This window comes from Panulirus ornatus, chromosome 20 (assembly GCF_036320965.1).
Source record: "Panulirus ornatus isolate Po-2019 chromosome 20, ASM3632096v1, whole genome shotgun sequence".
In the NCBI taxonomy this organism is placed as follows: Eukaryota; Metazoa; Arthropoda; class Malacostraca; order Decapoda; family Palinuridae; genus Panulirus; species Panulirus ornatus.
The window spans coordinates 47,476,501-47,504,383 of NC_092243.1; the positions used below are offsets into that span (position 1 = coordinate 47,476,501).

The 27,883-nt window shown below is 39.8% G+C and overlaps 1 protein-coding gene across 8 annotated transcripts in view; it reads right to left on the reverse strand.

Moving 5' to 3' along the window:
- Window positions 1–27,883, reverse strand: part of LOC139755984 (uncharacterized) — a 522,691-nt gene that overhangs the window by 291,460 nt on the left and 203,348 nt on the right. The window contains exon 6 of one of the 8 annotated variants that reach the window (XM_071674882.1): window positions 5,520–6,042. The exons of the other annotated variants lie outside the window; for them this stretch is intronic. Within the exon in view, the coding sequence (XP_071530983.1) occupies window positions 5,731–6,042 (312 nt within the window). The 3' untranslated portion in view covers window positions 5,520–5,730. Of the gene's footprint in view, window positions 1–5,519; window positions 6,043–27,883 lie in introns of those variants that run through there. 8 annotated transcript variants of the gene reach the window in all.

Consider the following 27,883-nt stretch of genomic DNA (forward strand, 5'->3'; position numbering starts at 1 on the left):
CATTTACTCTCAACTTTCTTCTTCCACACACTTTACCAAACTCAGTCACCAGCTTCTGCAGTTTCTCACATGAATCAGCCACCAGCGCTGTATCATCAGCGAACAACAATTGACTCACTTCCCAAGCTCTCTCATCCCCAACAGACTTCATACTTGCCCCTCTTTCCAGGACTCTTGCATTTACCTCCTTTACAACCCCATCCATAAACAAATTAAACAACCATGGAGACATCACACACCCCTGCCGCAAACCTACATTCACTGAGAACCAATCACTTTCCTCTCTTCCTACACGTACACATGCCTTACATCCTCGATAAAAACTTTTCACTGCTTCTAACAACTTGCCTCCCACACCATATATTCTTAATACCTTCCACAGAGCATCTCTATCAACTCTATCATATGCCTTCTCCAGATCCATAAATGCTACATACAAATCCATTTGCTTTTCTAAGTATTTCTCACATACATTCTTCAAAGCAAACACCTGATCCACACATCCTCTACCACTTCTGAAACCGCACTGCTCTTCCCCAATCTGATGCTCTGTACATGCCTTCACCCTCTCAATCAATACCCTCCCATATAATTTACCAGGAATACTCAACAAACTTATACCTCTGTAATTTGAGCACTCACTCTTATCCCCTTTGCCTTTGTACAATGGCACTATGCACGCATTCCGCCAATCCTCAGGCACCTCACCATGAGTCATACATACATTAAATAACCTTACCAACCAGTCAACAATACAGTCACCCCCTTTCTTAATAAATTCCACTGCAATACCATCCAAACCTGCTGCCTTGCCGGCTTTCATCTTCCGCAAAGCTTTTACTACCTCTTCTCTGTTTACCAAATCATTTTCCCTAACCCTCTCACTTTGCACACCACCTCGACCAAAACACCCTATATCTGCCACTCTGTCATCAGACACATTCAACAAACCTTCAAAATACTCATTCCATCTCCTTCTCACATCACCGCTACTTGTTATCACCTCCCCATTTACGCCCTTCACTGAAGTTCCCATTTGCTCCCTTGTCTTACGCACCCTATTTACCTCCTTCCAGAACATCTATTTAGGGAATCAGTGATGGATTGCGCAAAAGATGCTTGTGGCATGAGAAGAGTGGGAGGTGGGCTGTTTAGAAAGGGTAGTGAGTGGTGGGATGAAGAAGTAAGAGTATTAGTGAAAGAGAAGAGAGAGGCATTTGGACGATTTTTGCAGGGAAAAAATGCAATTGAGTGGGAGAAGTATAAAAGAAAGAGACAGGAGGTCAAGAGAAAGGTGCAAGAGGTGAAAAAAAGGGCAAATGAGAGTTGGGGTGAGAGACTATCAGTAAATTTTAGGGAGAATAAAAAAAAGATATATATATGTATATATATATATACATTATATATACGGTTTTTTTTTTTTTCTTTTTTTTTTTCCAAAAGAAGGAACAGAGAATTGGGCCAGGTGAGGGTATTCCCTCAAAGGCCCAGTCCTCTGTTCTTAACGCTACCTCGCTAATGCGGGAAATGGCGAATAGTTTGAAAGAAAGAAATATATTAGGTACAGTAGGGTTGAGGGTCAAGTCAATTGGGAGGTGAGTTTGAATGGAGAAAAACTGGAGGAAGTGAAGTGTTTTAGATATCTGGGAGTGGATCTGTCAGCGGATGGAACCATGGAAGCGGAAGTGGATCATAGGGTGGGGGAGGGGGCGAAAATTTTGGGAGCCTTGAAAAATGTGTGGAAGTCGAGAACATTATCCCGGAAAGCAAAAATGGGTATGTTTGAAGGAATAGTAGTTCCAACAATGTTGTATGGTTGCGAGGCGTGGGCTATGGATAGAGTTGTGCGCAGGAGGATGGATGTGCTGGAAATGAGATGTTTGAGGACAATGTGTGGTGTGAGGTGGTTTGATCGAGTAAGTAATGTAAGGGTAAGAGAGATGTGTGGAAATAAAAAGAGCGTGGTTGAGAGAGCAGAAGAGGGTGTTTTGAAATGGTTTGGGCACATGGAGAGAATGAGTGAGGAAAGATTGACCAAGAGGATATATGTGTCGGAGGTGGAGGGAACGAGGAGAAGAGGGAGACCAAATTGGAGGTGGAAAGATGGAGTGAAAAGGATTTTGTGTGATCGGGGCCTGAACATGCAGGAGGGTGAAAGGAGGGCAAGGAATAGAGTGAATTGGAGCGATGTGGTATACAGGGGTTGACGTGCTGTCAGTGGATTGAATCAAGGTATGTGAAGCGTCCGGGGTAAACCAAGGAAAGCTGTGTAGGTATGTATATTTGCGTGTGTGGACGTGTGTATGTACATGTGTATGGGGGGGTTGGGCCATTTCTTTCGTCTGTTTCCTTGCGCCACCTCGCAAACGCGGGAGACAGCGACAAAGTATAAAAAAAAAAAAAAAAATATATATATATATATATATACTTTGTCTTGGAAAGCAAAAATGGGTATGTTTGAAGGAACAGTGGTTCCAACAATGTTGTATGGTTGCGAGGCGTGGGCTATGGATAGAGTTGTGTGCAGGAGGATGGATGTGCTGGAAATGAGATGTCTGAGGACAATGTGTGGTGTGAGGTGGTTTGATCAAGTAAGTAACGTAAGGGTAAGAGAGATTTGTGGAAATAAAAAGAGCGTGGTTGAGAGAGCACAAGAGGGTGTTTTGAAATGGTTTGGGCACATGGAGAGAATGAGTGAGGAAAGATTGACCAAGGGGATTTATGTGTCGGAGGTAGAGGGAACGAGGAGAAGTGGGAGACCAAATTGGAGGTGGAAAGATGGAGTGAAAAAGATTTTGTGTGATCGGGGCCTGAACATGCAGGAGGGTGAAAGGAGGGCAAGGAATAGAGTGAACTGGATCGATGTGGCATACCGGGGTTGACATGCTGTCAGTGGATTGAATCAGGGCATGTGAAGCATCTGGGGTGAACCATGGAAAGCTGTGTAGGTATGTATATTTGCGTGTGTGGACGTATGTATATACATGTGTATGGGGGTGGGTTGGGCCATTTCTTTCGTCTGTTTCCTTGCGCTACCTCGCAAACGCGGGAGACAGCGACAAAGCAAAAAAAAAAAAAAAAATATATATATATATATATATATATATATATATATATATATATATATATATATATATATATATATATATATATATATGGGTTGATGGGTAGTTCTTTGTCTATTTCATGGTGCCTCCTCACTGATGCGAGAAATGGCAATGAACTATAATAGAGAAATAAATACTTATAAAGCAATGCTGTTTCCTGTGATGCCTGGTAGCTCTGGGAATGGAAGAGGGCAAGTAAGTATGAATATGTGATCAAGTGTATTCCTTCAAGTCCATGGGGAAATGAAACATCATAGTTCCTAAGTGCACTTTCGTGTAATAATCACATCAGGGGAAATACAACAAAGTATAAGAGTCAGTTGATATACAACGAAGAGATGTAGGTAGAACACCATTTGGTAAGCAAGTCACTACTTGAATGGAGGTTACATGCGTCCAAGACTGGCAACATGCATATCATAAACTTTTTATGTGGACAATTTGTACAGACCTGCACTAATATCAAGTTACAATTCCTTGTGTATTTAACATTGTAACCTTAATACTAGTGAAGGTCTATACAAACTGGATAGCTTTATTGTTGATGAAATTTGCGAACAGTTCCCCTTCTTACCCACAAAACAAGTTTATGATACGCGTGTTGCCAGTCTTGGATGCAGCCGACCTCCATTCAGTGGTCACTTGTTTACTAAATGGCATCATAGCTATGTCTCTTCATTGTATATCAACTGACCATTATATTTCTTTCTTGTATCTCCCCTGATGATGTGATTATTACATGAAACTGCACTTGGGAACTTATTGTGTTTCATTTCCCTGTGGACTCATAGGAGTACATGTATGTATATGTGTATATGTTGATATATGTATGTGCATGTATTGGTGTTTATGTATGTATATGTGTGTGTATTGGTGTTTATGTATATATATATATATTCATATATGAGTGGATGAGCCATTCTTTGTCTGTTTCCTGATGCTATGTGTGAAACAGTGATTAAATATAACAAATAAATGAATAAGTATATATACCCTAGCCTGGGCCAGTTACCCGTTTCATCAACCAACTCCTAAGGGTAGATGAACAGCTGGGTTGACTGTGGACTGACTGCTGTAACCAGGATTTGAAGCTATCATCTCGACCCTTGGAGATGATTCTTACCAAATAATTTAATGTATGTGTAAGCATTTCATCTATAACAATGGTCTATCTTTGATACTTGAAAAGTACCCCAACTCTACTTATTGTAAATAGCTCTTTCAATATATAATCTTAACAAATACTATGGTATCTTCCCTGGAGACAACTCTTACCAAACAATACAATATATGTGTAGCATTTCATCAGTAACAATGCTCTACCTTTGATACTTGAAAAGTACCCTAACTCTGCTTACTGCAAATAGTTAATTAGTTATGTGTCTTCATACAAAATCTAATCATTGTTGTTTAATTTTCGTAAACAGCTCACTCACCCTGCAAACACTGAACAATTCATTCCATACTACCCAATCCTAATTAAAATTCTTCTTACAATGTAACTTCTAATGTACCTCAATCACTGAGGCCCAGTCCCTAGACTTAATGAAACTTATTCCTTGTGGCCTTTCAACATCACTTCACCTCATACCAATCATTCCTTCTACTTTACCTCTTACCCATCCATTCATGTCAACCATCACGATAAGCTTCTTTCTTGGATACACTTCCTCTGTCATTCTTTAAAGTTCTCTTTAGAAAAGGAATGTAAACTCCCTTACTCAGATATTGCATAGCACGTAAAAAACTAACATCAAATCACACTCAAAGTTTGTGAACACCAGCCTAAAAGGAAAAATTACACTTCAACTAATTTTGTCAACAACTCTCCAATCAAATTTCCCAATCTTTTCCTTCACACAGTGATCTGTATAAATTAACAAGCCTGATCTCACACATATATACACACATACACATATCCTCCATTCCACTCAAATGTTCTACTATCCCTTGCATCAATATATCTAAACTTCCCCTCTTATAAATATGTAAGACTTCTATCCTCTTACATTCATTATTTCTTTCTCTCATGTTCCATTCTCTTGTATGAATTTGTAGATTGTGTCAAAGACACTTTCAGGTCTTCAGCTAAAGTCCAAGGTCACATACATCTTTTTCAATTTCAAACCCACAGGCTGACAAAGCTAATAAAGCATTCTAATCCTTACATAACTGAAAAATATTTACAGTCAGTGTGTAATGCTCATGATGAAAGAGATATTATGAAATATAACCTAAGTAAGTCCCAGAGAGTTCAAATACCCAAAACTTTGTGAAAACTACTATACAATGCAAATTTACTAACTTGCACCTAATGGCTAGTAATGAACAAAAATACTTTCCTGCTTACTTTCTGTTGATCAAAGATTATGCTTTATGCAGCTTTGTGCATTTTCATTAAAAATAAATCAAAGCTAGGAGGAAGAAAGGAGTGATTTTATGATAAACATGCTAATTCTATTTATTATAATCTGCTTTTCAATATCATACACATCATTAAATGCAACAAACCATGTAATGTCACCTAAGCTGGTCACCAAACTTTCCTGAAGTTACCTCTAAAAGCAGCTTTTTCACTAAGAAATCATTAACCATTTAAGATATTATTCATGTTAAAACCATTTTACTTGTTATGCTTATGATGACTTGAAATATGGCTTATCAAACTATGTTTCTGAGTAGCTCTGTAAGGACATTTTAAGCATGCATAGGGCTTCTCGCCAGTATGAATGCGAATGTGTGGTTTCAAACTTTCTTTCTGAGAAAACCTAGCATGACAGTATGGGCAAGGATAAGGCTTTTCCCCAGTATGAATACGTATATGTTTTGTCAAGTTGATTTTCTTGAAAGTGGAGTATCTACAATATGGACACTGGTGAATCTTGCTGCTGGTTCCACTGCCTTCTGGGTTCTGAAGAACCCTCTGTATCTCCACCTGTGGGAGTTGTCTACCTTAGTCAACAGTCACCATTATGTAAGCTAAAATCTCTATAACAATCACTTAAGGATAGAGTGACATAAGACGGATTAAGTACATGATATCCAAACGCACTAACGATCCCACTTTGATTAACATATATGAAATTTTAAAACACAACCTCTTTACCTGTCAAAGTTGTCATTTTATCGACAACATCATGGGTGAGGGAGATGAAAGAAAAATATCTTACAAAGTGTGTGACATACACACAAATACACAGAATCACATAATGACTGAGGACATGGTTAATGCAGGCACCAAACACAAATCTAAGAAGTTCTATGTTAGTATAGATGAGCGCCCCCATAAGCATAATCTCCTTCCCCTTACAGTGCATATTGGTAATTACACATACACACAGGCTAGGGTGTGTGTGCGTTTGTGCACATAGGAGTAAAAGAGATGGTACATATATACAAAGTTAAGACACAGGCAACACAAGTGTGAGACTCTCCCTGTAATACACAAATAGTATTGAAACAAGTCAGGTCAGGAGAAAATCAAAACCTTTTCCATAAATTCATCAGGAATAAACTATCAATAAAAGAGAAGCTAATCAGGTTAAAAGATGGGCAACATGAGGGTGAGACTCTTTCCCCATAACACACAAATAGGTACCACACATGTCACAAGGAAATCAAAAACTTTTTCATAAATTCCTCAGGAGAAAACTATCAGTAAAAGAGAAGCTAATAAGGCTTATGGATTCTAGAAGGAAGAGTTGTAAAGGATGATGTAAGGATAAGTGAAAAGCTAAATGAAAATTTCAAAAGTAATTTCAGAATGAAAGACACTCAAGCCACAACATAAATGAGATGAAATGGGGATAGCATTCAGTTATCTAGAAAAGACATTGACAGAATACTAAAGGGTCTTGACCCATACAAGGCTCATGGTCTTGATGATATTTCACCACATGTAGGAAGATATGGGAAGATACACTTGAAAGACCTACTTAAATATTGTTCGAGATGTTTCTGGAGATAGACAAAGTGCCAATGGAGTGGAAATGGGCAAATGCCACTACGATCAACTTAAAAGGAAGATAAAAAAAGGCACTAAACTACAGACAAATCTCCCTGACAAGTGTAGTCTAAGGTTTTGGAAAAGATAATTAAAGGGCAAATGGATGACTTTCTGCAAAGAAATTATCCGAGTGAGACATGATTCAGGGAAAGGTCATCTGTAAAGAACATCTTAAATTCTATGCAAGAGTGACCTCAGTATTGGACAAAGGGGAAGGCTCAGTGGGTTATTTGTATCTAGACTGTTGGAAAGCATTTGATATTATACTTCACGTGAGGTTGACTAATCAGTTGGTTCACCTGCAGGAATAAGAAGGGGTTCATTCAATGGACAGATTCTCTTAGTGGAAGAGAAAAAGAGACGTCAGGGAAGCCTTGTAAAAATGGATTGACATCGGCAGGAGCCTTGTCAAAATGGGTTGACATCATTGGTAGAGCTTCTCAGGATTCTGTTCTACAGCCATTACTCTCCTTGATTTACATAAATCACTTTCCAAAATGTTTAGATTTCTATCTGAATATATTTCCAGATGATGCAAAGGTCTTGAGGGAAGTGAAAAGTGGAGAAGATTGCAACAAGTGACAAGGGAACCTTGGCAAGTTCCAAAGTTGGTCTGATAAATGGGTGATTGAAATTCAACCTGGGAATACATAAAGTAATGAGGATGGGTCCCTTCACCCTACTGAACCTAATAGCCGTGCTCTTATTCACATTTACTCTCAGTGACCAAACTCAGTCACTAGCTTCTGCAGTTTCTCACCAGAATCAGCCACCAACACCGTATCATCAGCGAGCGAACAACAACTGACTCACTTCCCAAGCCCTCTCATCCAAAACCAACTGCATACCTGCCCCTCTCTCCAAAACTCTTGTACAACCCCATCCATAAACAAATTAAACAAACATGAAGACACCTATCCCTGGGGATACGGGAGAAAGAATACTTCCCACGTATTCCCTGCGTGTCGTAGAAGGCAACTAAAAGGGGAGGGAGCGGGGGGCTGGAAATCCTCCCCTCTCAATTTTTTTTAATTTTCCAAAAGAAGGAACAGAGAAGGGGGCCAGGTGAGGATATTCCCTCAGTGGCCCAGTTCTCTGTTCTTAACGCTACCTCGCAAACGCGGGAGACAGCGACAAAGCAAAAAAAAAAAAAAAAAAAAAATGAAGATACCACACACCCCTGCCGCAAACTGACGTTCACTGGGAACCAATCACTCTCCTCTCTTCCTACTCGCATACATGCCTTACATCCTCGATAAAAACCTTTCGCTGCTTCTAGCAACCTACCTCCCGCACCACATACTCTTAATACCTTCCACAGAGCATCTCTATCAACTCAAACATATGCCTTCTTCAGATCCATAAATGCTACATACAAATCCATCTATTTTTCTAAGTATTCCTCACATACATTCTTCAAAGTAAACACCTGATCCACACATCCTCTACCACTTATGAAACCACACTGCTCTTCCCTAATCTGATGCTCTGTACATATCCTGACCCTCTCAATCGATACCCTCCCATATAATTTCACAGAAATACTCAACAAACTTATACCTCTGTAATTTGAACACTCACATACATATATACATACGTTTATACATACATACATACACATGTACATATTCATATTTGCTGCCTTCATCTAATCACGGCGCCACCCTGCCACACATGTGACAGTACCCCCCCATCACCACACACGCGCGAGGTAGTGCAAGGAAAAGACAACAAAGGCCAAATTTGTAAACACTCAGTCTTTAGCTGTCATGTGTTATGCACTGAAACCACAGCTCCCTTTCCACATTCAGGCTTTACAAAACTTTCCATGGTTTATCCCAGACGCTTCACAGCCCTGGTTCAATCCACTGATAGCGCGTCGAACCTGGAATACTACATCATTCCAATTCACTCTATTCCTTGCATGCCTTTCATCCTCCTGTATGTTCAGGTCCTGATCACTCAAAATCTTTTTCACTCCATCCTTCCACCTCCAATTTGGTCTCCCACTTCTCCTCGTTCCCTCCACCTCTGGCACATATATCCTCTTTGTCAATCTTTCCTCACTCATTCTCTCCATGTAACCAAACCATTCCAATACACCCTCTTCTGCTGTCTGAACTACACTCTTTTTATTACCACACATCTCTCTTACGCTATCATTACTTATTCAATCAAACCACCTCACACCACATATATGTATATGTATATGTATATGTCATGACATATGTATATGTATGACTCATGGTGTGGTGCCTGAGGATTGGCAGAATGCGTGCATAGTGCCATTGTACAAAGGCAAAGGGGATAAGAGTGAGTGCTCAAATTACAGAGGTATAAGTTTGTTGAGTATTCCTGGTAAATTATATGGGAGGGTATTGATTGAGAGGGTGAAGGCATGTACAGAGCATCAGATTGGGGAAGAGCAGTGTGGTTTCAGAAGTGGTAGAGGATGTGTGGATCAGGTGTTTGCTTTGAAGAATGTATGTGAGAAATACTTAGAAAAGCAAATGGATTTGTATGTAGCATTTATGGATCTAGAGAAGGCATATGATAAGAGTTGATAGAGATGCTCTGTGGAAGGTATTAAGAATATATGGTGTGGGAGGCAAGTTGTTAGAGGCAGTGAAAAGTTTTTATCGAGGATGTAAGGCATGTGTACGTATAGGAAGAGAGGAAAGTGATTGGTTCTCAGTGAATGTAGGTTTGCGGCAGGGGTGTGTGATGTCTCCATGGTTGTTTAATTTGTTTATGGATGGGGTTCTTAGGGAGGTAAATGCAAGAGTTTTGGAAAGAGGGGCAAGTATGAAGTCTGTTGGGGATGAGAGAGCTTGGGAAGTGAGTCAGTTGTTGTTCGCTGATGATACAGCGCTGGTGGCTGACTCATGTGAGAAACTGCAGAAGCTGGTGACTTAGTTTGGTAAAGTGTGTGAAAGAAGAAAGTTAAGAGTAAATGTGAATAAGAGCAAGGTTATTAGGTACAGTAGGGTTGAGGGTCAAGTCAATTGGGAGGTAAGTTTGAATGGAGAAAAACTGGAGGAAGTAAAGTGTTTTAGATATCTGGGAGTGGATCTGGCAGCGGATGGAACCATGGAAGCGGAAGCGGATCATAGGGTGGGGGAGGGGGCAAAAATCCTGGGAGCCTTGAAGAATGTGTGGAAGTCGAGAACATTATCTCGGAAAGCAAAAATGGGTATGTTTGAAGGAATAGTGGTTCCAATAATGTTGTATGGTCGCGAGGCGTGGGCTATGGATAGAGTTGTGCGCAGGAGGATGAATGTGCTGGAAATGAAATGTTTGAGGACAATGTGTGGTGTGAGGTGGTTTGATCGAGTAAGTAACGTAAGGGTAAGAGAGATGTGTGGGAATAAAAAGAGCGTGGTTGAGAGCGCAGAAGAGGGTGTTTTGAAATGGTTTGGGCACATGGAGAGAATGAGTGAGGAAAGATTGACCAAGAGGATATATGTGTCGGAGGTGGAGGGAACGAGGAGAAGTGGGAGACCAAATTGGAGGTGGAAAGATGGAGTGAAAAAGATTTTGTGTGATCGGGGCCTGAACATGCAGGAGGGTGAAAGGAGGGCAAGGAATAGAGTGAATTGGATCTATGTGGTATACCGGGGTTGACGTGCTGTCAGTGGATTGAATCAGGGCATGTGAAGTGTCTGGGGTAAACCATGGAAAGCTGTGTAGGTATGTATATTTGTGTGTGTGGACGTATGTATATGCATGTTGTATGGGGGTGGGTTGGGCCATATCTTTCGTCTGTTTCCTTGCGCTACCTCGCAAACGCGGGAGACAGCGACAAAGAAAAAAATATATATATATATATATATATATATATATATATATATATATATATATATATTTTTTTTTTTTTTTTATACTTTGTCGCTGTCTCCCGCGTTTGCGAGGTAGCGCAAGGAAACAGACGAAAGAAATGGCCCAACCCCCCCCCATACACATGTATATACATACGTCCACACACGCAAATATACATACCTACACAGCTTTCCATGGTTTACCCCAGACGCTTCACATGCCTTGATTCAATCCACTGACAGCACGTCAGCCCCGGTATACCACATCGCTCCAATTCACTCTATTCCTTGCCCTCCTTTCACCCTCCTGCATGTTCAGGCCCCGATCACACAAAATCTTTTTCACTCCATCTTTCCACCTCCAATTTGGTCTCCCTCTTCTCCTTGTTCCCTCCACCTCCGACACATATATCCTCTTGGTCAATCTTTCCTCACTCATCCTCTCCATGTGCCCAAACCACTTCAAAACACCCTCTTCTGCTCTCTCAACCACGCTCTTTTTATTTCCACACATCTCTCTTACCCTTACGTTACTCACTCGATCAAACCACCTCACACCACACATTGTCCTCAAACATCTCATTTCCAGCACATCCATCCTCCTGCGCACAACTCTATCCATAGCCCACGCCTCGCAACCATACAACATTGTTGGAACCACTATTCCTTCAAACATACCCATTTTTGCTTTGCGAGATAATGTTCTCGACTTCCACACATTCTTCAAGGCCCCCAGAATTTTCGCCCCCTCCCCCACCCTATGATCCACTTCCGCTTCCATGGTTCCATCCGCTGCCAGATCCACTCCCAGATATCTAAAACACTTAACTTCCTCCAGTTTTTCTCCATTCACACTCACCTCCCAATTGACTTGACCCTCAACCCTACTGTGCCTAATAACCTTGCTCTTATTCACATTTACTCTTAACTTTCTTCTTCCACACACTTTACCAAACTCAGTCACCAGCTTCTGCAGTTTCACACATGAATCAGCCACCAGCGCTGTGTCATCAGCGAACAACAACTGACTCACTTCCCAAGCTCTCTCATCCCCAACAGACTTCATACTTGCCCCTCTTTCCAAAACTCTTGCATTTACCTCCCTAACAACCCCATCCATAAACAAATTAAACAACCATGGAGACATCACACACCCCTGCCGCAAACCTACATTCACTGAGAACCAATAACTTTCCTCTCTTCCTACACGTACACATGCCTTACATCCTCGATAAAAACTTTTCACTGCTACTAACAACTTTCCTCCCACACCATATATTCTTAATACCTTCCACAGAGCATCTCTATCAGCTCTATCATATGCCTTCTCCAGATCCATAAATGCTACATGCAAATCCATTTGCTTTTCTAAGTATTTCTCACATACATTCTTCAAAGCAAACACCTGATCCACACATCCTCTACCACTTCTGAAACCACACTGCTCTTCCCCAATCTGATGCTCTGTACATGCCTTCACCCTCTCAATTAATACCCTCCCATATAATTTACCAGGAATACTCAACAAACTTATACCTCTGTAATTTGAGCACTCACTCTTATCCCCTTTGCCTTTGTACAATGGCACTATGCACGCATTCCGCCAATCCTCAGGCACCTCACCATGAGTCATACATACATTAAATAACCTTACCAACCAGTCAACAATACAGTCACCCCCTTTTTTAATAAATTCCACTACAACACCATCCAAACCTGCTGCCTTGCCGGCTTTCATCTTCCGCAAAGCTTTCACTACCTCTTCTCTGTTTACCAAATCATTTTCCCTAACCCTCTCACTTTGCACACCACCTCGACCAAAACACCCTATATCTGCCACTCTATCATCAAACACATTCAACAATATATATATATATATATATATATATATATATATATATATATATATATATATATATATATATATATATATATATATGGCGATGGGAATAAATAAAGGCAGAGAGTATGAATTATGTACATGTGTATATATGTATATGTCTGTGTGTGTATGTATACGTGTACATTGAGATGTATAGGTATGTATATTTGCGAGGGTGGACATGTATGCATATACATGTGTATGTGGGTGGGTTGGGCCATTTCTTTCGTCTGTTTCCTTGCGCTACCTCGCTAACATGGGAGACAGCGACAAAGCAAAATAAATTATAAATAAATACATATATATATATATATATATATATATATATATATATATATATATATATATATATATATATATATATATATATATATATATCCCCCATTTTAGAAAGTTAATACAAGGAGGGGAGGATTTCTGGCCCCCCGCTCCCGTCCCCTCTAGTCGCTTTCTACGACACGCGAGGAATACGTGGGAAGTATTCTTTCACCCCTATCCCCAGGGATAATATACATATATATATACATATACACATACACACACATACACATACATACGCACATATACACACACACACACATACATATATATACATATGAAAAATGTAAGAAACAATTTAGAAAACTGAAACTTCTAGCTTGAAATGAATGAACAAATGAATGTCACATAATGGTTCAACCTCTGGCTATGGAAAAAGGAAATGTATAACCTTTTTACCCTTTTTACACAAACGTCAATAGCAGTTCTCATCAATTTAACCACTGTATCAATAAGCTTCAATGTCTAAGCTACATTTTTCTCCAATTTCACTATTTTCTTGTCAAAACACCATGTATGAAAACTATCATAGCGTGGGCTATGGATAGAGTTGTGCGCAGGAGGATGGATGTGCTGGAAATGAGATGTTTGAGGACAATGTGTGGTGTGAGGTGGTTTGATCGAGTGAGTAACGTAAGGGTAAGGGAGATGTGTGGAAATAAAAAGAGCGTGGTTGAGAGAGCAGAAGAGGGTGTTTTGAAGTGGTTTGGGCACATGGAGAGAATGAGTGAGGAAAGATTGACCAAGAGGATATATATGTCGGAGGTGGAGGGAACGAGGAGAAGAGGGAGACCAAATTGGAGGTGGAAAGATGGAGTGAAAAAGATTTTGTGTGATCGGGGCCTGAACATGCAGGAGGGTGAAAGGAGGGCAAGGAATAGAGTGAATTGGAGCGATGTGGTATACCGGGGTTGACGTGCTGTCAGTGGATTGAATCAAGGCATGTGAAGCGTCTGGGGTAAACCATGGAAAGCTGTGTAGGTATGTATATTTGCGTGTGTGGACGTATGTATATACATGTGTATGGGGGGGGTTGGGCCATTTCTTTCGTCTGTTTCCTTGTGCTACCTCGCAAACGCGGGAGACAGCGACAAAGTATAATAATATAAAATATATATATACATATATATATATATATATATATATATATGTATATATCCCTGGGGATAGGGGATTAAGAATACTTCCCACGTATTCCCAGCGTGTCGTGGAAGGCAACTAAAAGGGGAGGGAGCGGGAGGCTGGAAATCCTCCTCTTTCGTTTTTTTTTGATTTTCCAAAAGAGGGAACAGAGGGGGGCCAGGTGAGGATATTCCACAAAGGCCCAGTCCTCTGTTCTTAAACGCTACCTCGCTAACGTGGGAAATCGCGAATAGTTTAAAAGAAAGAAAGATATATGTGTATATATATATATATATATATATATATATATATATATATATATATATATATATATATATATATATATATATATATATATATATATATATATATATATTCAGGTTTGTGGCAGGGGGTGTGTGATGTCTCCATGGTTGTTTAATTTGTTTATGGATGGGGTTGTTAGGGAGGTGAATGCAAGAGTTTTGGAAAGAGGGGCAAGTATGAAATCTGTTGGGAATGATAAGAGCTTGGGAAGTGAGTCAGTTGTTGTTTGCCGATGATACAGCGCTGGTGGCTGATTCATGTGAGAAACTGCAGAAGCTGGTGACTTAGTTTGGTAAAGTGTGTGAAAGAAGAAAGTTAAGAGTAAATGTGAATAAGAGCAAGGTTATTAGGTACAGTAGGGTTGAGGGTCAAGTCAATTGGGAGGTAAGTTTGAATGGAGAAAAACTGGAGAAAGTAAAGTGTTCTAGATATCTGGGAGTGGATCTGGCAGCGGATGGAACCATGGAAGCGGAAGTAAATCATAGGGTGGGGGAGGGGGCGAAAATACTGGGAGCCTTGAAGAATGTGTGGAAGTCGAGAACAATATCTCCGAAAGCAAAAATGGGTATGTTTGAAGGAATAGTGGTTCCAACAATGTTGTATGGTTGCGAGGTGTGAGCTATGGATAGAGTTGTGTGCAGGAGGGTGGATGTGCTGGAAATGAGATGTTTGACGACATTATGTGGTGTGAGTTGGTTTGATCAAGTGAGTAATGTAAGGGTAAGAGAGACGTGTGGAAATAAAAAGAGCGTGGTTGAGAGAGCAGAAGAGGGTGTTTTGAAATGGTTTGGGCACATGGAGAGAATAAGTGAGGAAAGATTGACCAAGAGGATATATGTGTCGGAGGTGGAGGGAACGAGGAGAAGTGGGAGACCAAATTGGAGGTGGAAAGATGGAGTGAAAAAGATTTTGAGTGATCGGGGCCTGAACATGCAGGAGGGTGAAAAGTGGGCAAGGAATAGAGTGAATCGGATCGATGCGGTATACGGGGGTCGACATGCTGTCAATGGATTGAATCAGGGCATGTGAAGCCAATTCACGATGTGGTATAATGGGGTCGACGTGCTGTCAATGGATTGAACCAGGGCATGTGAAGCCTCTGGGGTAAACCATGGAAAGTTGTGTGGGGCCTGGATGTGGAAAGGGAGCTGTGGTTTCGGTGCATTATTAAATGACAGCTAGAGACTGAGTGTGAACGAATGTGGCCTTTGTTTTCTTTTCCTAGCGCTACCTCGCGCACATGAGGGGTAAGGGGGTTGTAATTTCATGTGTGGCGGGATGGTGATGGGAATGAATAAGGACAGACAGTATGAATTATGTACATGTGTTTATATGTATATGTCTGTGTGTGTATATATATGTATACATTGAGATGTGTCGGTATGTATATGTGCATGTGTGGACGTGTATGTATATACATGGGTATGTGGGTGGGTTGCGCCATTCTTTCGTCTGTTACCTTGCACTATCTCGCTAATGTGGGAGACAGCGAGAAAGCAAAATAAATGTATATATATATATTTATCTATTTATTTTGCTTTGTCGCTGTCTCCCGCGTTTGCGAGGCAGCGCAAGGAAACAGACGAAAGAAATGGCCCACCCAACCCCATACACAATGTATATAAATACACGTCCACACACGCAAATATAGATACCCATACATCTCAATGTACACATATATATACACACACAGACACATACACATATACCCATGCACACAATTCACACTGTCTGCCTTTATTCATTCCCATCGCCACCTCGCCACACATAGAATACCATCCCCCTCCCCCCTCATGTGTGCGAGGTAGCACTAGGAAAAGACAACAAAGGCCCCATTCATTCACACTCAGTCTCTAGCTGTCATGCAGTAATGCCCAAAACCACAGCTCCCTTTCCACATCCAGGCCCCACACAACGTTCCATGGTTTACCCCAGACGCTTCACATGCCCTGATTCAATCAACTGACAGCACGTCAACCCCGGTATACCACATCAATCCAATTCACTCTATTCCTTGCCCTCCTTTCACCCTCCTGCATGTTCAGGCCCCGATCACACAAAATCTTTTTCACTCCATCTTTCCACCTCCAATTTGGTCTCCCACTTCTCCTCGTTCCCTCCACCTCCGACACATATATCCTCTTGGTCAATCTTTCCTCACTCATTCTCTCCATGTGCCCAAACCATTTCAAAACACCCTCTTCTGCTCTCTCAACCACGCTCTTTTTATTTCCACACATCGCTCTTACCCTTACATTACTTACTCGATCAAACCACCTCACACCACACATTGTCCTCAAACATCTCATTTCCAGCACATCCACCCTCCTGCGCACAACTCTATCCATAGCCCACGCCTCGCAACCATACAACATTGTTGGAACCACTATTCCTTCAAACATACCCATTTTTGCTTTCCGAGATAATGTTTTCGACTTCCACACATTCTTCAAGGCTCCCAGGATTTTCGCCCCCTCCCCCACCCTATGATTCACTTCCGCTTCCATGGTTCCATCCGCTGCCAGATCCACTCCCAGATATCTAAAACACTTTACTTCCTCCAGTTTTTCTCCATTCAAACTTACCTCCCAATTGACTTGACCCTCAACCCTACTGTACCTAATAACCTTGCTCTTATTCACATTTACTCTTAACTTTCTTCTTTCACACACTTTACCAAACTCAGTCACCAGCTTCTGCAGTTTCTCACATGAATCAGCCACCAGCGCTGTATCATCAACGAACAACAACTGACTCACTTCCCAAGCTCTCTCATCCACAACAGACTTCATACTTGCCCCTCTTTCCAAAACTCTTGCATTCACCTCCCTAACAACCCCATCCATAAACAAATTAAACAACCATGGAGACATCACACACCCCTGCCGCAAACCTACATTCACTGAGAACCAATCACTTTCCTCTATTCCTACACGCACACATGCCTTACATCCTCGATAAAAACTTTTCACTACTTCTGACAACTTGCCTCCCACACCATATATTCTTAATACCTTCCACAGAGCATCTCTATCAACTCTATCACATATATATATATATATATATATATATATATATATATATATATATATATATATATATATATATATATACTTTAAATTTACCAACTTTGGAAGAAACAAGACTGAAGGGTGACCTGATCACAACCTTTATGTTTTTAAAAGAGACTGACAAGGGGGACAGTTCTTTAAGAGATGTATGAATTCAATAACAGGACATGACATGAAATCAAGTAAGGAACTTGTAAATATGGATGAAAAGAAATAAGGTACAAGAGGAGTGGATGAATTGGACAAGGTGACTGAGGACATCGTTAATACAAACAGCGTACATAAATTCAGGAGGTTGTGTGATATAGTGTGTTAAAGAGATGGGGCACTATGAGGGTAAAATCTCTCTCTCTCTCTCTCTCTCTCTCTCTCTCTCTCTCTCTCTCTCTCTCTCTCTCATACAGTACAAACAGTTAATCACAAATAGATAAGTATACTATACTACAGTTATACACATGGTGCCTTGTGCCAGTAATGGCACACTTGAGAATGGACTGTCACTAACAAGAACCTACTCTTGGTGAATCTTTACAGACACAGACACACACATAAACTGAAACTAAATTTCAGAAATGATCTACTCAGTTTTCAGTTTCTACGTGGCCCCTTTGAGTGAGATTTGGAGTCCCCTTTCAATCAATGACCTGGTAAGTTGCACCTGCTACACCCCTCTAAGCCCTGGACAGAGAAGTCATGAAGGGTACAGAAAGTAACCGACATGATATAACCAAGCGAGTAAAATAATCTTATTCATATAAGGACCATTGCTCTGTAGAAATATTTCCATGAGAGCATGCTTGGCCACTCAAAATACTGCTCAACAGGTTAAAAAAGGAAAGCATAGTTTTAAAGGAATGAAAGTAAATATCATCCATATATTTATGGAACATGACTGGATAATCATAGTAAACTACAAAACAGTCTCCCTAAGAAGTATGGTCTCCAGAAGAAAGAAAACATAATCAGAAAGGAACTGGATGGTTACTAGCAATGGAACAACTGCCTAAAAGGGAGACAATACAGATTCAGAGAAAGGAGGTCATGCATTACAATTCTCCTTGATTTCTAGGATTGGGTGAGCTCAATCTTGGATCAAAGAACTGGAGTGGTAAACTGTGTTGGTAGACTGTGTATTTCTGGACTGCCATAAAGCATTTGACACTGTATCTCATCACAGGTTGATTAAGCAGCTACATTTATATGCAAGAATAAGAACAGACTTCGCTGGACGTATTTACCTACTGGAAGGGAGCACATGATTCTAGTTAAAAGAGTATTCTTGAAATGAGCCGATATCACTAGTGGTGTGCCATAGGGCTTTTGTCTTGGACCCACTCCTATTTTTGGTATATGTAAATGACTTGTTTGAAGGACTGGACTCTTACCTGAATATGTCTGAAGATGATGGTAAGGTCATGAGAGAAGTAAAGAATGACAATCGTTGCACCAGCTTACACTAGGCCCAAGACAAACTCCAAAGTTGGTCTGAAAACTGGTTGATGAATTTCAAAAGAGGGCAAAGTATCAATGATAGGACAAAGAGAAAGGCCTTACAGCAATCATTACTCAATTGTGAATAAGCTACAAGATTTTGTGTGTGTGTGTGTGTGTGTGTGTGTGTGTGTGTGTGTGTGTGTGTGTGTGTGTGTGTGTGTGTAAAGAAACCTGTGAGTCAACATTGTGCCAAATCTGAAGCCAAACTTCCATATTTGGAGAACTGCAAGAGAGAAAATTGCATTTAGGTATATGATTAAGGAATTATTCTGCAAGCTATCCACAACAAAGACTAAGACTGAATCAAGCCTGTTAAGTCTGGTCACCATACCTAATGAAACACATCAATCAAACTAGGAGGGTCTAGAGAAAGGTAACAGTGATATCTTTGAAATTATGAAATCTAGGCAACAATGAAAGGCAGACAGCTATAAATCTGTCTACCAATGACGAGAGGGGAGACCTAATCAAAATCTCCATGTTTATAATTCAGAGGGACAACACTGACAGAGATCAGTTTTCCATGAGATGCATTACTGCTCCTGAGTAACCAAAGACCATGAAAGGGGGCTTGTTGGAAAGGATGTAAAGAAGTACTGATTTGCTACAGGAGTACTAGAAAGCTGACACATACTCAATAATGATACTGTGAATATTGGCATTATAAAAATGTTAAAAAGGCTACTTGATAGCATATAGAAAGTTAAAGAGATAGGACCCCATGAGTGTAGAATTCTCCTAAGTACCACAAAAATAGGTAATTATACACAAACATGCACACACATATACCTGGGTTAGGCTGGAATGTGCATGTGGGTGCACACATTCTCTGGAGTAACACAAGATACAGAAATACAAGGTTAAGAGATGGGAAACCACAACTGTAAAACTCTCCCTGTAACACCTAAACAGTGATCACACACAAGAGAGTGACCTCTGTCTTAAACAAAGGAGATGACTGGGTGAATAGTTTGTACCTGGACTAGCAAAAAGCAATACTATACTGCACCAGAGACCTATTAAGAAGCTGGATCACCAGGAAGGATTGAAGGGGAAACCCCTTCGATGGATAGATAATTATCTCTGTAAAAGAGAACAAAGGACACAGTCAGAGAGATCATTTTGAAATGGGATATGAGATGACTGGAAGAGCATCATAACACTCTCTTCTGTGACCACTACTATTCTTGATCTATGTTAATGACTTTCCTGAAGGTATGGACTCCTATACGATTATGTTGCAGATGTTGCAAAGGTCATGAGGGAAGTGAAAAGTGAGGAGGATTGCATCAGCTTACAAGGAAAACTAAACAGACTCTAAGGTTGGTCTGACACATGGTTAAAAGTCAGCCTGAGCAAATCTAAAGTAATAAGTATGGAAAAGTTAAAAAGGCTATATTAGAAGAGTAAAAAGGAGAGACTCTCTCTGGCAAAAATCACAATAGGTTTCAAGTATATGGATAAGGAAATAATTAGCATGTTGTTCATTTCCTAAATAGGGCCAACCCTAGAATATGCTTCTAAAGTTTGGTCATCACACCTAAAAAATGCATAGAGCTCATAGAGAACGTTCAGAGGAAAGAAACAAAGATGGTACAAGAACTGAAAGAGCTAAGTTACTAGGAAAGGCTAAAGGCTTTAAATTTGCCCACCTTAGAAAAGTAAAGGGTGACCTGATTGACACACCTCAATGATGCGAACAGTAAACAGTTCTTTGAGAGATGTAAGGATAAAGCAACCAGAGGACATAAGGATATAACATAAAGAAAGAAACTTGTTCAAAAGATGTAAAATATTACTTTTATAGTATAAAAAAGTGGCATATGAATGAAATAGCATGATATGGTTAATGCTTACAACATACATAAATTCAAGAAGTTGTATGACAGTGGAGAATGTTCAAGAGATAGGGCCTCTATGCCTAGATCTCTATGCTTTCCCCTGCTGGTTTTCCTCCTTATTCACCATACAACAGGGGACATGAGTAGTTGTGTAGAAAAGGGAATGCATGATCATCATCAGTCTCTCATACATAAACTAGCAAAAGGTGTTAATTACAATGGTTCTCTCAACTCTCATTACCCATTCCCAGGAACTCATCCAACAGTTTGGAAAGAGGTTACTGCCCATGACTAAGTGTACATTGTAAATACTATCATACATTATTGTATTCATTCTTCTTTGTAGTTTGAAATAGCGTACTGGAATCCTGTGGACTTAGTCCTTTTCATCATATTGGTCAACAAAGATTTTGTCCCACAAAAAAAAAAAATTCTTATTATCTATGCACACTGAATGCAAATATGTTTTCAAAATTTCTCTATCACCCACAGTTTTTTGTTCTACCATACTTGCATACCATTTCAAGTGGTACATATGTACCAAAGCTCTACAGAGCATTTGAAACAAAAAGTTTAACAAACAGCTATTTTCATTGTTTGTGAAGTGCAATAGCTTTTTGAAAGCACAAGCCTAGATAAATGCATCACCAGGGGATTGAAGAAATAAAACTGGAAGTGTTGGAACATTCAAACAGTGCCCACTTCTGAGTAGCAGTTCTCTGTCATTTGCAGGCTAGAACTCAATGTGTAAACAGTGTCTTTTCCACTCTGCTTACAGATTGTGCTTTTGTGTATTCAAGTGTTGTTCTGATAACCCATCCTCCATTATAATGCCAACAAACTGTGTAAATAGTCTGAATTCTTTCTGCTGCATCTACAGAAAATTGACATCAGTATCGCAAAAACATTCTTTCACACCCCTCATAAAAAATGCCACGAGTATTACTTTGGTTGTAAAGTGGGTGATCCGGGTAAGAGTAGGGCCCCCTTATCTGTTGTGTCATGTGTCAGACTTCTCACAGCATGGGCAAAAGTTCACGCCATATGCCTTTTGCCATTCCTATGGTTTGGAGAGAACCCAAATATCACACTTCGGATTGCTACTTCTGCCTGACAAATGTAAATGGTATAACATCAAAATCCAAGCATACTGCTGAATATCCTAATTTACCATCTGCTGTGAGGCCAGTCCCTCATAGCCAGGAATTACCTGTGTCAAAGCCTTCAAGAAACATTACATTGAGACAGTGAGTCTAGTGATGAGAAAGTAGACCAAGTAAAGGACAATATGATTCCATCATTTGAAGCAAGCTGTTCTTCAAGTGAACCACATTTGCTGAGTCAAGACCTTAATGATCTTGTCTGTGATATAAATTTGTCTAAGAAGGAAGCTGAATTTTTGGTTTCCAGGCTAAAGGGCTGGAATCTTCTCCAGAATGAAACTAAAGTTTGTTTTCATTATGATCGCCATATCGTTTTCAAAGAATTTTTCTTCCTTAAAGATGGTCTGGTGTTTTGTAATGATGTTTGTTCTGTTATAAAGGCACTTGGCCAAGAAAATAATACAGATGAATGGCTCTTGTTTACTGACTCATCAAAAGTAGGATTGAAAGCAGTTCTACTCCACAATGGAAATAAGTTCTCCTCCATTCGTCTGGCTCATGCAGTTAACATGAGGGAATCATATGATGACATTAAGCATCTTTTGGAAAAAATTAGGTATGGGGACTTTAAAAGGAATGTATGTGGTGACCAAAAGGTTGTGGCACTTTTACTCAGAATGCAACTTGGTTACACGACATTCTGTTGTTTCCTATGTGAGTGGGACAGCCGACACAAGAAAAATCATTATGTAAAGAAAGTGTGGCCAAAACAAACATCACTAACTCCATTGGAGAAGAATGTCATCAACCCTCCTCTTACTGATCCTGAGAAAATTGACCTGCCTCCTTTAAAAGGAACATTAAGCTTGGGTTGATGAAGAAGTTTGACAAAGGGATGGATAAAACTGGCCATGATTCAAATATTCAAGGAATAAATTTCCCAGAACCAGCAATGCAAAAATCAAGGAGGGTATTTTTTTGTAGGAACACAGACCAGGGAAATGCTTCGAGATGAAAAGTTCGATGAAGAGCTAAATGAAGTTGAAAAAACTGCATGGTTGTCATCTAAGGGAGTTTGCAAAGATTTTTTGGCAAATCACATATCAGAAAATAATGTGATGTTGTAAAAGATCTATTGATTTCATGTAAAACATCTCTGGGGTGCAATATGAGTCTAAAAATTCACTTTTTGGACTCGCACTTAGACTTTTTCCCAGAAAATCTTGGGGCAATCAGTGATGAGCACAGTGAAAGATTTCACTGGGACATTTTGGACATGGAAAAGTGGAGCATTTCTTTGCTGGAAGATTACTGCTGGACACTAAGGTGGAATGTTCCTGGGGCCAAATATAGCCAAAAATTGTACACTTCTACATTTCTGAGGTAAGTTCTTCAGTATAATACCAGCCTTATTTATGAATGAGTAACAAACCCATACTGTAAAATCTAAATGGTTTGTTGCTTAAAAACCAAGCCTGGTAGAAAAATTCTAAATAGAGATTTGAATTAAGCATAAAACGCTTAGATCGCAAGACACAAAAAAGTTAAAATTTTGTTGACAAGTGTCATTTTTTGGACATATGGTTTGAGGACCATTAAAGGTGTTCACTCCTTTGCTACATTGTTCGGACATGTCAAAGAAAACTTTTCTGCCTATTGACTGAAATTTCAATTTCCCCCACAGCTACTAAAAAATGTTTCTTAGCTGCAGCAAGCAACAGAACCCCTGAATCCTTGAAAAACTACCATATCTGCCTGCATGCTGCTACCTGTGAGCTGCCGTGAAACCCATACGTGTATTCTTCAGCTAACTGCCCATGTTGTGACATGCTCTTTAACTCTTTGTGTTCCGAGTTGATATTACTGCTTCATAATCAACAATATTATTGAGTACAAATCCTCTTACATACTGATATATGAAAGGTACAACTGGAAAGCCTTTGTCAGGTTTATTACAACAAGAAAAAAAAATTGTCTTCCCTATCCTAATAAGTGGTGCCAAGATAAACATAAGAGCACCTAAAGAAGATATTGATGCTATTTTACATGAACACCATGGCAATAAATATGAGGATGCAGATGACCATGATTAAGATTTTGATGTGGTAGAGGAGGATAAATTTCTACAATCTTTTTCATTCACCCACAATGGCCTCAACTAGAGCATGTTCTGCCTATTCCAAGTAAGTAACTAAAAAAAATATGTGATTCCAGAACTGGATTCCTTTTGAAGCCTGATATATATAAAGTTTAAGACATTTCACATTGTGGAGGATGGGTTTGAGCATAGGATTGTCTCATATTCACTGAATGGTTTTGAAAATACAGGACATGTAGTTTATATTCAGTAACTTTTGTTTCAAATGTAGAACTCAGTTGGAAGCAAACTGGTGTCTGTGGCAGAGTACATGATAGAAGTAAACAGGTGTCTCTGGCAGAGTACATGATAGAAGTAAACAGGCATCTCAGGCAGAATACATGATAGAAGTAAACTGGTGTCTGTGGCAGAGTACATGATAATAGAAAAAGGATTTATCATCTATCATAACTGCTCAAAAATAAAGGACCACTTTCTTGAAAGGGTTCTGGAGATACATCAGAACCCCTTTTCTAAGAGCTCCTGCATTACTTCCTATAACAAGGAATTAATGGACTCCTTAGGACTCAGAAGTTCCTGGATGGGACTGTACATCTTTTTGTCAAGGTTGAATGACAGAGCATCACCAAAAGTGACCCCTCACTTGTCGTGTTACCTCAGGCAAGAGAATCACCAGCAGATATGAAAAACCACAAAATTAAATGTGGTACACTCCTAATGAAATAAGATAACCATGAATAAACTATGCTTGCTTGCACCTGTGAGGACAAAGGTAAGGTCAATATGATGTCAACTATGGGAAATACAAGTTAAACTCGGATACAATTGAAAAAGGGAAACAGATGTACTGAAGCCAAAGGTGTAAAAATCTATGGGTGGGGTTGAAAAGTTTGACCAGTGTTGTGCTTTTGACAGAAAGGGCAAACAGCTGTACTACATCATATGGCATTTTTTTTTATTAAGGTGGCCTTGGTAAATGGTTTTATATGCTAAAACAGAAAACCTAGGAAATAAACCAAGTCAAAGGAAATAATAAAAAAAGGCATTGGATGGTTTGTAGGTAGTAGTTGGTAGGCAGCCAATGACCAGGGAGGTATATTATCAGTACTACCCACCTGAGTATCAGGAGGGTTAGCGACATTAGCTTAAGCCAGCACTTTAGTGGTTGTCAAGGTACACTCTGACCCAGGTAGCCATCTTTTCTTTCTGTCTCATTAACAAGTGGACTACTGGCATTCTGTCCACAAACATACAATCTCTCTTTGTCATATGTAACACTTGACAACATTTAACTCACACAGCTCATTCTTTGTAACTCTATATTTTCCTGTGGTGAGCACTATGCACTAGCCCTTCCTTTTGGGAAAATGGTAGGGACAGTAGACAGAAGCAGTAAGTAAGAATATGAAGGCAGGAACAATAGGTAGAAGTAGCAGGTAAGAAAATTAGATAGTAGTAGTCATTAGGAACATTCAGTAGGAGCTCTGCAAACACTGTGCTACACTTGCCCTCTGCCAGTGGCCTGTTAAGAGAGAGGCACTAGAGGCTAAGGAGTGGCACAGGAGTTCTTTCGTTATGGAGACTGTTGCCATGGCCACCCCTTTGAGGGAGTTCCATTTGGAACAGGCATCAGAGATACAGATAGATAGATATATAGGATGGTATACTAGAAGGCTTTTCTTAAATGGCTCTAGTTACAAGGATCTCTATACAAAATGAAACTAGGTTGACAGAGTGCCACTTTCTATGGCAAACTGAAGAAAGAAAAAACAGCCTAATTATACTGTGTCTATCATTATGCCCTCAGAGTATTTATAAAGGAAAATGGGAGGTGCAAGCAAAACCCAACATTTTAATATTGTCCACAATGTTTTGGTAAGCTTGTCCTGTGTGAAGTATCATGCTCTGAAGATATCACATAAGGCAAAACATTAGAAATAATGTCAGTGTACAGTCTAGTAAATTTAGCAGCATGTATGCATATCTCCTGCATACAGCACATTGTACAAATCATTTTTGGATATATTTGTAAAGAGTGAGTCAGTTGTTGATCACTGATGATACAGCGCTGGTGGCTGATTCAGGTAAGAAACTACAGAAGTTGGTGACTGAGTTTGGTAATGAGTGTGAAAGAAGAAAGCTTAGATTAAGCAAGGTTATTAGGTTCAGTAGGTTTGAGGGACAAGTTAATTGGGAGGTAAGTTTGAAAGGAGAAAAACTGGAGGAAGTGAAGTGTTTTAGATATCTGGGAGTGGATTTAGCAGCGGATGGAACCATGGAAGTGGAAGTGAGTCACGGGGTGGGGGAGGGGACGAAGGTTCTGGGAGCAATGAAGAGTGTGTGGAAGGCCAGAACATTATCTCAGAGCACAAATGGATATGTTTGAAGGAATAATGGTTCCAACAATGTTATATGGTTGTGAGGCATGGGCTATAGATAGGGTTGTGATGGTTGTGAGGCATGGGCTATAGATAGGGTTGTGCAGAGGAGGGTGGATGTGTTGTAAATGAAATGTTTGAGGACAATATGTGGTGTGAGGTGGTTTGATCAAGTAAGTAATGAAAGGGTAAGATGTTTGGTAAAAAAAAAAAAAAGTGTGGCTGAGAGAGCAGAAGAGGGTGTATTGAAATGGTTCGGTCACATGGAGAGAATGAGTGAGGAAAGATTGACAAAGAGGATATATGTGTCAGAGGTAGAGGGAACGAGGAGAACGGGAGACAAAACTGGAGGTGGAAAGATGGAGTGAAAAATATTTTGAGCAATCAGGGCCTGAACATACAGGAGGGTGAAAGGCGTGCAAGGAATAGAGTGAATTGGAATGATGTGGTATACTGGGGTCAACGTGCTGTCATTGGATTGAACCAGGGCATGTGAAGCATCCAAGGTAAACCATGGAAAGTTTTGTGGGGCCTGGATGTGGAAAGGGAGCTGTGGTTTGGGTTCATTATACATGACAGCTAGAGACTGAGTGTAAAATAATGTGGACTTTTTTGTCTTTTCCTCATGCTACCTCACACACATGGAGGAGAAAGGGGGTGCCATTTAATGTGTAGCGGCATGGTGACAGGAATGGATGAAGCAGCAACTATGGATATGTACATGGGTATATATGTCTGTGTATGAATACGTTGAAATGTATAGGTATGTATATGTGCGTGTGTGGGCGTTTATGTATTTACATGTGTATGTGGGTGGGTTGGGCCATTCTTTTGTCTGTTTCCTTGCGCTACCTTGCTAACATGGGAGATGGCAATTAAGTATAATAATGATAAAAATTTCTGTATATTCTTTGAGTTTTGCATATTTTTCAACATTCTTAAATAGCCATTTCTGCATAGTATTTTGATTGTATTACTCAAGGATTATTTAGAAAATAAAAACCATGTATGAATAAGAACTTTTATTCTTATTACAAAATTACCAATTTTGTAGGCAAGCATATATCTATATAAAGCCAGCTTCTTTAAATATTTGATGCTACCAAAATCAAATTCTTCACGTTTTCTTGTGAGTCTAACCTCTTATTGACTTATGTTTAACTTGTATTCTCTGTTAAATATACTTTTCAATGTATTTTCCCCATTTTTCATCCAAATCATTATCTTTCATTTTTTAAATGATTTTCAAGGAAAATTAATGTTAAAAATATATATTACAGTATCTCTCAATGTCGAGAAAGGAATGAAAAGGGGCAATCCATTATCTTATTTTTTGATG